Genomic DNA, 12,709 nt, shown 5'->3' on the forward strand with positions numbered 1-12,709 from the left:
CACACTCTTTTTCTGCGAAGAGGCATTGACACACAAATTCTGGCCCATTAGTCTGTTCAACCTCTCTGGTGGGGTTGCCAACTCTGGTTGGATGTATTCCTGGAGGTTTCATTGCATGACCTCCCACCTCCATGCACCCGCCATTGGTCGTCCAACACATCCACTCTCACAGGGCACCGCCTTCCCACACCATTTGGAAAGCAAACCGACTCTTTGTTACCCGAATGGATGATTCTTGACTGTCAATCAAGCAGCCTTTTTTCCCCATCTCCAATATTTGTATAACGAATAAACAAAAGTGTTTAAAGAAAATGGGGGGGGGTGGGGGGGGAAACACACTTTTTTTAATGCTCCTATGATTTTTCCTCCTGGAGATTAATCTTCAATATCTGGAGACTCCAGGTCAATCCTGGAGGGTTGGCAACCCTACTGTGTGGTGCGGCACGTGAGAGTTCCCCCGCATTCTGCGTCATCATGCTGCCGTCTCCTCAATCAGGCACAGCTAGTGCCAAGTGTGTGGAATCTCAGTCAGGAAGTGGCTGCTTCCTAGATTAATGCACTATTTATTCAGCAGGAAGGCCTAGGGTGAATGTTAGGTATTACTAGTACTTCGTGCCCCATTCCAAATCCTCCTGAAGGGTAAGCTGATGTAAAACTGGCATTTCAAAGACCGTGAGAAAGAAAACGAGGAAGTAAGAACTTGCATTTATATAGCTCCTTTCACAACCTCAAGACGTCCCAAACGCTTTACAGCAAATGAAGTACTTTTGAAGTGCCGTTTCTGTTTTAATGTAGGAAATGCGGCAGGCAATTTATGCACAGCAATGTCCCACAAACAGCAATGTGAAAATGACCAGATAATCTGTTTGAGATGTTAGTTGAGGGATAAATATTGGTCAGAATATCTTAGATTCCAGCTGAGCCAGCATAATAATCTAATTTTGTAACTGTGCTTACTGTAAATATACCATAAATACTGGATTGTAAACCACTCTAATTTAATTAGAGGACATAGAAGTGTCATGAAGTGATTTAGACACTGCACAGCTGTACTGTAAAATCCAATGTACCAATGCCCTTCAGGCCTTTTTACCACACTTATTCCTGCAGAAATGGACAAACAACTACAGTGTGTTAAGTCACAAGCTGCAGTATGAATACTAAAAGCCATGTTGTGGAATGTTATCCAGATAAAACAACAGATTTTTGACTGAATGTTGTGCAATACCAGAAGTGAAGTGGTAATACAGTCAGCCTACCCTACGCGGTCTGACCACATTCAATTGGGTTGTTGTTTTTGGGACTGGCATAATTTCTTCTTGCAGTGTGCTGCTCCTGGAGATAGGAGGGAGATCAATACTTTTACCGGTGTCCTGAGTCTATATATCAGCCTCGCGTATTCTACAGTAAAAGAACCACTTATCTCCGCCCTTGCCTCAGCTAACCTGCTGAAACCCTCATCCATGCCTTTATTACCTCTAGACTCGACTATTCCAATGCTCTCTTGGCTGGCCTCCCAACTTGCTCCCTCCGTACACTTGAGCTCATCCAAAACTCTGCCTGTATCCTAACTCACACCAAGTCACGTTCACCCATCATCCCTGTACTCACTAACCTATATTGCCAGACCGGGAGCCAACGCCTCGATTTTAAGATTCTCATCCTTGATTTCAAATCCCTCCATAGCCTCGCCCCCTTCCTATTTCTGTAACCTCCTCCAATCCTAAAACCCTTTGAGATCTCTGCGCTCCTCCAATTCTGGCCTTTTGCACAACCCCGATTTTCATCGATCCACCATTGGCGGCCGTGCCTTTAGCTGCCTAGGCCCTAAGTTCTGGAATTCCCTCCCTAAACCTCTCCGCTTCTCTCTCCTCCTTTAAGACACTCCTTAAAATCTACCTCTTTGACCAAACGTTTGGTCACCTGTCCCAATATCTCCTTATGTGGCTCAGTATCATATTGTGTTTAATAATGCTCCTGTGAAGTGCCTTGCGTTGTTTTACTACGTTAAATGTGCTGTATAAATGCAACTTGTTGATGACTGATGAAGAATAGAGAAAGATGTAGAATAGATGGACTGGGAGAGAGGAGAAGTAGGGTTGGATAGGTAAATGTTTTTTGTCCAAAGGATTGACTCACTACCTTGATTGGGGACTGGTGCTAGGTCTTTCTAATACACTGGTATTTCATACGTGCCTCACTGTGTTTTGATAAGTGGGCCAAGACATTTCAGTCTATAGATTGCTCAAAGGTTTGACATTTTTGGCTCCCCTGTTTCCTGTGAGATATTTATAGCCCAAATCTTTTTTTTTCTCTGTCTTGCTCATCCAGCTTGCACGAGCTGAGGGAAAACGTGTCTCAGGAGCATAAAACTCTTAAACAGAAAGAACTGGCAGATGGGCCAAAGGCGTCCCATGGATACGGAGGGAAATTTGGGGTCCAAGATGATCGTATGGATAAGGTACGAAATGTGCTATTTTTTAAAAATGAGTTTAGAAAGCTGTCATTGCTTGTTTTTTTTAAACTGCAGGACTAAGAGCACAGTTTATTTTCATCAATCTAGTTTGTACGATTACAGGTCCCCTGTACTGGCTTTTGGCCATGGATCTATGATAAATGATCCACAGGAGAAAAGCTAATATGCCTGCTACTTTTAAAATGGATTGGAGTGTATTTTTTGGATTGGCTCTCCCAGTATCAACAGATCAGCACTGCACTCACTTATTTGCCTTTTTAAAAAAAATTGTTGGCTGCAACTTTCTCTCTTTTTAAAAAAAAATCTTTAAAAAAATAGCTCCAGATACTCTCTTCCCTTTTTCTTCTCCCGCCACCGCCCCCCCCCCCAAAAAAAAAGTTTAAATGCTGAATATTTGTCAGAAGCAGCACGCAGTTGTGCGTTTTGTGTTGAGTTGAGTCTGATTTCTCGGGTAACGAGCTATCTTTATTCTGTATTCAAATAGCAAAAGGATTCTTTCTACAATAGCAGCAGGAGTTCAACCTGGCAGAGGGGAAGTTTAAACGGTGCCCTCCCATAATATTTCCTGCAATTTGTCTGTGCTAACATGGAAAACCATTTGAGCTGTGCAACCTTAATGATTTTAAGATAATTAGGGTAATCCCTCAAATTTTGTAGTCTCCGAGCAGCTGTCTGAGCTGAAGGTTCTGTTGTAACTTTGCTAAATAAGGACTAGTTTCCCTAAACTACAACAGTGACTACACTTCAAAAGTACTTCATTGGCTGTAAAGCACTTTGGGACGTCCTGAGGTCGTGAAAGGCGCTATATAAATGCAAGTCTTTTTCTTTTTAGTTGAACCCAAGTAAGTATTGTGTGAGTTTCTTTTTAAATTTTTGTTGCAGTTGAAAATATAACAAAAAACTTGTTCAGGAGTCTTTCTAGTCACTTAAGTAGAAAAAGGAAAATGCCATATGGCTGGGGGAGGTTTAATGTTGGGGAAGTCCAGGCACCAGTGACTTAGACCATGGATAAAATACCAAGGACTTGTAGTGCAGTGAAGCTTCCCAGTTCCTTTTGATTGCGCAGTTACCCGCCGCATTCACATCAAATATTAGGACAGGTGACCAAAAGCTTGGTCAAAGAGGTAGGTTTTAAGGAGCTTCTTAAAGGAGGAGAGAGATGTCGAGAGATAGAAGTTTAAGGAGGGAATTGCAGAGCTTTGGCCTAGGCAGCTGAAGGCGGCTGCCAGTGTGGAGCAATTAAAATTAGGGATGCACAAGAGGCAAGAATTGGAGGAGCACAGAGATCTCAGAGGGTTGTAGGGCTGGAGGAGGTTACAGAGATAGGGAGGGTCGAGGCCACGGAGGGATTTGAAAACAAGGATGAGAATTTTAAAATCGAGGCGTTCTTGGTCCGTGAGCGAATGTAGGTCAGCGAGCAGAGGGGTGATGGGTGAATGGGACTTGGTGCGAGTTAGGATATGGGCAGCAGAGTTTTGAATGAGCTCAAGTTTATGGAGGGTGGAAGATGGGAGGCCGGCCAGGAGAGCATTGGAATAGTTGTCAGTTAAGAGGTAACAAAGGCATGGATGAGGGTTTCAGCTGTAGATGAGCTGAGGCAAGAGTGGAGACGGCTGATGTTACGGAGGTGGAAGTAGGCAGTCTTGGTGATGGAGTGGATATGTGGTCAGGAGCTCTTCTCGGGGTCAAATAGGATGCCCAGGTTGCGACCAGGACCGAAGCAGGCAATGGCCATCTTCCTGCAGTATAATCCAGGCCAGGACTGAAACGGGCAGGGGAGATCTTCCCACAGTATAAACCACAATATAAATGTTTGCATTTCACCAATGTGGACGAGTACTTCTGCCTGCTGAGTTGTGTTCAGTAAGTGACTATAAGCGTTATTGAGGGAGCAGTCATGGTGGAAAAGATAGTGTGTGTTCACCTGTCACTATTTCACATTCGAGCAGTACTACATAACGGAACCTGTTAAGGTGGCTTTTAGTTATTAAGAATAGACATTTAATGTAATTTTGCATGTAAACTCTAACCGTTTTAGTTTGAGGCTGGTTCGTGAGGTAAAATGGCTGACTTTTCAAAGACGAACTGTACAATATTGGTCAATGCACAGCAGGAATGTGTTTCTTATTCCATAGTTTCTGTTAATATATTTTGTAGAAAATCTGCAGTAGAACAAGGATCTTGGCTCAATTTTCAAATGGTATATAATGTCCCAAATATTGCTTTAATAGCTAGACCTTGACTTTTAGTTAGTAATTGTCTCAAACTTGGTGCTACACTGTTGCATCACACAGTAGCATAATGTACAATTTACCCAGAGAGTGGTTAGAATGTGGAACTCGCTACCTCAAGGAGTAGTTGAGGCAAATAGAATAGATGCATTTAAGGGGAAGTTAGATAAACACATGAGGGAGAAAGGAATAAAAGGATATGCTGATAGGGTGCGAGGAGGCTTGTGTGGAGCATATGCCAGTTGGGCCAAATGGCCTGTTTCCGTGCTGTGAATTCTTTGTGTTGTAGATTTGTTTTTGTTGTCGAGTTTTGCTACACAGTTGGGGAGACATCAAGCTGAGACCGATGGTTTCTAACAAGGAGAGGAAATTGCTTTGGGACACTCCTGTGCACTTTGGGCGAATTTGCGTGACATATTGAGATTTGGGAACTATTTCCTTTGCTTGAGAAATGATTTGTGGTGACAAGATCAGAAAGGAAGATAAATGTCCCTAAAATATTCTACTCCTTTTCGTTTCTTGTAGATAGAAATAACTGTTGTAAATTTGATGGAGCAGAAAGGTGATTAATTTCCTGTATTAAAATAGCAAATGTTTACATGGGTTTGAGCCAAGAAGCTGACTGGTTTAATCCAGTCTTCCCACTGATTAGCTGCTCCAGTGATTTTTATAAAACTTGATCTGCGAGTCATTGGGATCAGGGCGACTGTTTCTTAAAAAAAAAACAGCAAGTGGCTGAGCTCTGAACAGTAAATTCCAAAGTGATGAATTGGATCTTGGGTACAGCAGCTCCTGCTGCCTCAGAACTGTGCCTGAAGAGATCACAAAAACCAGCGAGTGAATATTAAAACAAAAGCAAAAATACAGCGGATGCTGGAAATCTGAAATGAAAACAGAAAATGCTGGAAACACTCAGCAGGTCAGGCAGCATCTGTGGAGAGAATGCCTTTATCACCTCCTTTTACCTTGCACTTATCCCTTTTTTCATTTAATCACTCCTGCCCTCCACAGACCTTTCCCTTTTATTCTCCCCCCGCCCCCCACCTTTCCCTGGCTCTGTATTTGCTTAAAGCTGTTCATCTCTAATATCTTCCCGTTCTGATGAAAGGTCATCGACCTGAAACGTTAACTCAGTTTCTCTCGCCACAGATGCTGCCTGAATGTTTCCCAGCATTTTCTGTTTTTATTTTAATTGAATTGTTGCAGGTTAGGTAAAGGGGCCAGCATGCTGTTTGGAAATATGGGCCAACTGCTCATATTAAAAACGCAGTTACATAGACTTGCAAAGAATTTACAGCACAGAAACAGGCCATTCGGCCCAACTGGTCTATGCCAGTGTTTAGGCTCCACAAGAGCCTCCTCCCAACCCTCGTCATCTAACCCTATATCCTTCTATTCCTTTCCCCCTCATGTGCTTATCTAGCATGCCTTAAATGCATCTATGCGAATTGCCTCAACTACTCCTTTTGGTAGTGAGTTCCACTCTCTGGGTAAAAAAGCTTCCCCTGAATTCCCTATTGGATTTATTAGTGACTATCTTATATTTATGGCCACAAGTGGAAACATCTTCTCTACATCTACCGTAGCAAATTCCTTCATAATTTTATTAGGTCACCCCTCGCTCTTTTTTTTCTAGAGAAAAGAGCCCCAGCCTGTTCAGCCTTTCCTGATAAGTATAGACTCTCAGTTGCAGCAACTTTCCACTCGCTATGTGGAGGGGGGCTTGTGAATCAGTGTGAGCCGTGTGGAACTTGACTTGCAGTGCCTCTTGCAGGCCAGACATGCTGATACTGCCCTTTTGGAGCCAAGCAAATGTTCCAGCATGCCGGTGATTCATATAGAGATGAATGTCCTACTTGTGAAAATATTTCAAAAACTGATTCAGCATGTGTTTTGTATTAGTGTAGATTTTGAGAGTTTAATTAGTGAATGGAGCCTTGTATATCTTTTCTTCCATTTTCTAATCTGTATTGCAAAGTTGTGGAAACTTTTTAGCCTCTGCTGCTGTTTTGAAAATTGTAGTAAGTTTTTAACAGAACCACAGCCTGTTTTAACAGTACAGTGTCTCATTTCATCATAGTAAAGGGGAAAATTGAAGCCAACAGTAAATGCTGTGTAATATGTAGCTCCTGGTCCCTATCCTGCAAACAGCATTGGGCAGTTTTAACCCTGAAACAAGTCTGGAGTAACCAAGCACAAGTTGTGCATAAAACTGAGATGAGGCAATTGCTAACTGATGCCACATTACAAGAGATTCTACGTTGTGTTGGGTTCATCTGCACTGTTTGATTTTGACTTTTTGTGAAGTTACTAATGTGACTGCCAAACTCATCATAGTCCTACAGTGTGAATACTAAGTGTTTTATAATGTGTGCGCGTTTGTTTTCTAAGTCATTGTCAATATATCATATGACTCTTGCATTTTTTTAAAACCAACAAATCTGTTCCAGTATTGTGAGGTGTCCCTACATGGACTTGGAATGCAATTCTGTCGTGATGCCAAAAGGTGCAAATAAGATGTTTCCAAAGTTCTGTTTTTATTTTATTCATTCATGGGATGTGGGCATTGCTGGCAAGGCCAGCATTTATTGCCCATCCCTAATTACCCTTGAGAAGGTGGTGGTGAGCCACCTTCTTGAACCGCTGCAGTCCATGTGGTGAAGGTTCTCCCACAGTGCTGTTAAGTAGGGAGTTCCAGGATTTGATCCAGCGATGATGAAGGAAATATATCGCCGTTCCAAGTCGGGATGGTGTGTGACTTGGAGGGGAACGTGCAGGTGGTGTTCCCATATGCCTGTTGATGAGGGTCGCACTTCCTGTGGGTTTACAAAGCTCCAGATTGTTCAGTTTGTAGACTAGAGGAAGTTGTATAGTAATAGAAATGACTAAAGGCCACAGTGACCGCCTCTCTCTTTTTCTGCTTCTATCCACCGTTGAGAGTGACTGACTGTCTTTCAATTTGGTTCCTCTTGAGAGACAATACAAATGATGTTGTTTGTGGCTTTAAAGCGTTGTCATTTTAAAGTGAGATTCTCTCATCTTTTCAGTCTGCTGTTGGACATGAATACGTCGCTAAACTCTCCAAACACTGCTCTCAGACAGACTCTGTAAAGGGATTTGGTGGAAAGTTTGGTGTACAGAAGGACAGAGTTGATAAGGCAAGTACTGCAGCTAAGTGCGTTCAATTTCACACACTTTGAATTTACAGTAAATGTGTGGTTACTTTACTGAGTGGATTCTTTGGATGAAAGGGCTTGCTTGCTTCCCCAGTGACGCAAGTAGGCCTGTATCCATTGAGCAGCTGAAGCTTACAGACCAGAAGCTTCAGTCCCTAATCTGTGCCGAGTTAGCTGATCTCAGCACGAGTGGTAATAGTAGCACCTCGTGGAGGGCAAATCACCCAGGATTCCGTCTCCTGCCGGAGGTGCCGTCTCCTGCCGGAGGTGCCGTCTCCTGCCGGAGGTGCCGTCTCCTGCCGGAGGTGCCGTCTCCTGCCGGAGGTGCCGTCTCCTGCCGGAGGTGCCGTCTCCTGCCGGAGGTGCCGTCTCCTGCCGGAGGTGCCGTCTTTCGGATGAGACATTAAACTGAGGCCCCATCTGCCCTCGCAGGTGGATGTAAAAGATCCCATGGCACTATTTGAAGAAGAGCATGGGAGTTCTCCCTGGTGCTCTGGCCAATATTTATCCGTCAACCAACATCACTAAAACTGGTTATCTGGTCATTACTTCATTGCTGTTTGTGGGACCTTGCTGTGCGCAAATTGGCTGCCTCGTTTCCTAAGTTACAACAGTGTCTACACTTCCAAAGTACTTCATTGGCTGTAAAGCGCTTTGGGACGTCCTGAGGTCATGAGATGTGCTATATAAATGCAAGTCTGTCTTTTCAATGTTTTGCCATATAACTGTAATTTGAGTGCTATCTGCTAAACCTGAATTCTCAGATTATTTTTGCCAAAGTACTCTCCAAATGAAAAGTGTGTGAATAAGTATTTCTAACTCTTACAGTCTGCCGTGGGTTTTGAATATGAAGGCAAGACTGCAAAACATGCATCACAAAAAGGTACAGTGCTTTCAACCTTTGTGATGTGGATGTGATGTTCAAATAGGATTTTTACTTGTATAATCTCTTGAAAGATCTTTGCCTTTTTTTAAATAGGGCTTTTGCTTTATTGGGAATGGGTTGAATGGCCTCCTTCTGTGCTGTAAGATTTTATAAGATTATCCCTTTGAATCTTCTAAGATGTGTTCTTTTCATCTGTATCTCACCTTGAGCCTACTTTCTGTGCATTTGCACCAGGTGCTTTATGGGATTCTCCAGTGAGCCACTACCAGATTATTTAACTGGATGTTCTCTTTTGCCAGATGCCCTGCCCATTTTAATTAAGACCTTCCAGCTAAAACCCAATATTTCATTTTTTATCAGTTAGAAATTGAACATCTTATTTAGTCAGAACAAGGGGTAAATCTAGACAGTGAATGTTCTGACAGTAGTTCTCGTTAATTGCACAATGCTTAAAATTATATCCCCATGTCCGTTGTACTCCTTTCATCATTTTTAGCAGTGAAAATTAAAACAAGAACCAAATTCTAATATTAACAGCAAACTCAAAGTGGAATGTCCCACTATACTGCTGTGTTCCACCAGTTTTTGTCTGTAAGACCTTTAGAACTTGCCTCCTGTACAATATATTATCACGATAGAGATAGAGCATCCCTTATGTGAATAAAGTATAATTGTTTTTTCTGGTACTGGTTCATAACTGGACTGCTTATGGTTGCTAAATCATGGGGCCTTTGCATTTCTGCAGCAATCAAAGATGTTGCATGTTGCGTTTGTTGATGCTTTTGCTATCTTGAATTATTCAGACTACAGTACTGGTTTTGGGGGGAAATATGGAGTGCAAGCAGATCGAGTGGACAAGAGCGCACTAGGCTTCGATTACCAGAGCAAAACTGAGATTCACGAGTCCCAGAGAGGTGTGTAATAATGTTTCTCTTCTCCCTCCCAATTGCAGAGGTAGAGGAGGGAGGTGTGTTTTTTTTTAAATTTAGTACACTGGAGCAGTAGTTGTAATATATTTGGATTTTCAAAAGGTCTTCGATTAGGCACCGCATAGTAGACTCCTGACTAAGGTCCGACCATGTGGAGTCAGGACAAGTAGCAGCAGAATGGTTAGCAAGCTGACTACAAAACAGAAAGCAGAGAGTAGGGGTTAAAGGTAGTTACTCAGACTGGCAGATAGTGAGAAGTGTTGTGCCACAAGGAACGGTGCTGGGACCACTGTTGTTCACCATTTACGTAACCGATTTGGGTTCGGGAATCAGAAGTACAATTTCAAGATTTGCGGACGACACCAAATGGGTGGGGGGTGGGGGGTATTGTTAATACTGAGGAGGACTGCGACAAAATACAGGAAGACATTAATAAACTTGCAGAATGGGCGTGTAATTGGCAAATGAATTTCAATATAGGTAAGTGTGAGGTGGTACATTTTGGTAGGAAGAATAAGGAGGCCACAATACTCAGAAAATCAGAGTCTAAATGGGGTAGAGGAGCTTAGGGATCTGGGAGTACAGATCACAAATCACTAAAAGTAGTGATGCAGGTTAATAAGGCCATTTTTAAAAAAAAAACAAGCAAGCACTAGAATTCATTTCTCGAGGGATAGAATTGAAAAGCAGAGAAGTTATGTTAAACTTTTATAGAACTTTGGTTAGACCACACTTTGAGTATGGCGCACAGTTCTGGTCTCCATATTATAAAAAGGATATAGAGGCACTGGAGAAGGTGCAAAACTATTTACTAGGATGATACCAGAACTGAGAACGGATTATACCTATCAGGAAAGTTCGAACAGGCTGCGTCTCTTTTCTCTAGAAAAGAGAAGGCTGAGGGTGACCTGATAGAGGCCTTTTAAGATTCTGAAGGGGTTTGATCGGGGAGACGTAGGGAGAAGATGTTTCCACTTGCGGGGGAGACCAGAACTAGGGGCCTTAAATATAAGATAGTCACTAATAAATCCAATAGGGAATTAGGAGAAACTGCTTCACTCAGAGTTGTAAGAATGTGGAACTCGCTACCACAAGGAGTAGATGAGGCGACTAGCACAGATGCATTTAAGGGGAAGCTGGATAAACACATGAGGGAGAAAGGAATAGAAGGATATGCTGAGATAGTTAGATGAAGTAGAGTGGGAGGAGACTCGTGTGGAGCATAAACACCGACATGGACATGTTGGGCCGAATGGCTGTGCTGTACATTCTGTGTAATTCTAGTTTGTGACTGTATGGGTCACCTCAGCACTTTTTCATGGATTTGCTTCAAACTTGATTTGATTTCTCTCAGCACCTGAGCAGTTCCTTTCACAATCTGAAATTCCAGAGAGCTGGCTTCACCAGTTTTGTTTGTAATGTTGCAACGTTAACTTGAGGATTCTCGATTGTTTGCAAATCTCTCGGAAAACCAATCAATTTCTTGAGATATTTTGACTTGAGATTCTGGTTTGAGACTGTTTTGCCCCATGAACCTATTGATTTTTGTAACGTAAGGCTACATTTACATTACCACGTCAGTGTCAGTGCAAAAACAGTTCCACTTTACACCGATGGTAAAGTTTGGGCCCAACCTAATTCTGGAATGCAGTAGAGTGAGACTCCATTGAATCCCCCATCACCTCGGGGGCGGGGCAGGGCAGGCCCAGGGTCTAGATTTACACTGCAAGACCTTTGCATCAGTTTTGCACCAACACTAAAATTGTAGTGCAAGTGCGCCCTAAGAAACCTTTGATTTGTATAAATAAGAATTCCTAACATTTGATCATCTGGAGAAACTGGGAATTGAATCGGGAGAGGTGTGTAACGGGTCGTCGATCTAATATTGCCCATTTTACTCTATCGCCAAAAGTTAAAATTAAATCCGTTGAGTTTACTAAAGAGTTCAAGGTCATTTTCAACTTCATCCTTGGCTATTTCAACAGCATTCATGGAGTACATGCCTCCTATTTTCCCGTTCTACGTGCATTACTTTACACTCAAGGACATTAAGTTTCACCTGCCTTTGCTCTGCCTACTCATACGTATTTTGTTTAACTCCTCTATTTTGTAATATGAGCTGCGTTCTTCGATTCCACGGTACGTCCTACCTTCACCAATTTGCATTGAGTTTCTGAATCCAAGTCACTGATGTGTATTAGAAACAGCAGTGGTCCCATTCAGTACTTACCACCCCTCTGCCCCGCCCTCCCAAACCCTGACATTACTCCTCTAACAACTACCTGTTGCTTTCTACCTTTCAGCCAATTTCTTATTCATTCCCAGGTTTCAGTAATTAACAAACTAGAAAAGACCGCAGAACATCAATGTATGAGTTTGTATTCATCAGCCTTTTTAGTCCATTGCCTTGCCTTCACCTTCCAATCATACAAACATTTCCAGGTCAAAAGGAACAGTCAAGGAACTTACTGTATTTAATTGCTGATACAAAGTTACACCAATATTGATGCATCTCCCTCCTCAAAAGAAATGAAACCTTTCAATCATACTTCAATGATGATAAAATCTGAATTTATTCTAAAGTTAATCAGTTCCAATATCAATCATTAAACTAAAGGTGTTGATAGATTAAAATCATCGTTACGTGGTTTTTGCACTACTCTATCACTCCTTGTTATGTGTTCTGTGATGGGAGCCTATTCTATCAGAGTTTTCAATATTGTGTTTGCTCCCTATTTTGTTTGGTGGTTACAGCGCACCTTGCCTTTGAAGTTATCCTGGCACTCGGCCACTATATTGTGCTTTGATGTACTTTCCATGATAATGCTCTCATTCACTGTCACAAATTGCATATGTTGAGTGATGTTTGCTGCTAGAAAAGGTCCACATCCACTTAGATCTATTTGAAACTCAAAGCTGTTCTTGGGAGTTTCTAATAATGATGCTTTTCTCCAGTGGCTTAATTTCTACTTTGTTGAACACGACCAGTGAAGTGTTAACATTCCAAAGCT

At 42.2% G+C, this 12,709-nt stretch overlaps 1 protein-coding gene across 3 annotated transcripts in view; it reads left to right on the top strand.

Moving 5' to 3' along the window:
- LOC137328047 (src substrate cortactin-like) overlaps positions 1-12,709 on the top strand; it is a 60,341-nt gene that overhangs the window by 20,844 nt on the left and 26,788 nt on the right. For 2 of the 3 annotated variants that reach the window (XM_067994154.1, XM_067994152.1), the window contains exons 5-8: positions 2,332-2,461; positions 7,755-7,865; positions 8,712-8,766; positions 9,573-9,683. In XM_067994154.1, the coding sequence (XP_067850255.1) occupies positions 2,332-2,461; positions 7,755-7,865; positions 8,712-8,766; positions 9,573-9,683 (407 nt within the window). The remainder of the gene's footprint in view (positions 1-2,331; positions 2,462-7,754; positions 7,866-8,711; positions 8,767-9,572; positions 9,684-12,709) is intronic. The other variant, XM_067994153.1, reaches the window with a different exon arrangement.

The sequence above is a fragment of the Heptranchias perlo genome, chromosome 12, assembly GCF_035084215.1.
Source record: "Heptranchias perlo isolate sHepPer1 chromosome 12, sHepPer1.hap1, whole genome shotgun sequence".
Lineage (NCBI taxonomy): Eukaryota > Metazoa > Chordata > Chondrichthyes > Hexanchiformes > Hexanchidae > Heptranchias > Heptranchias perlo.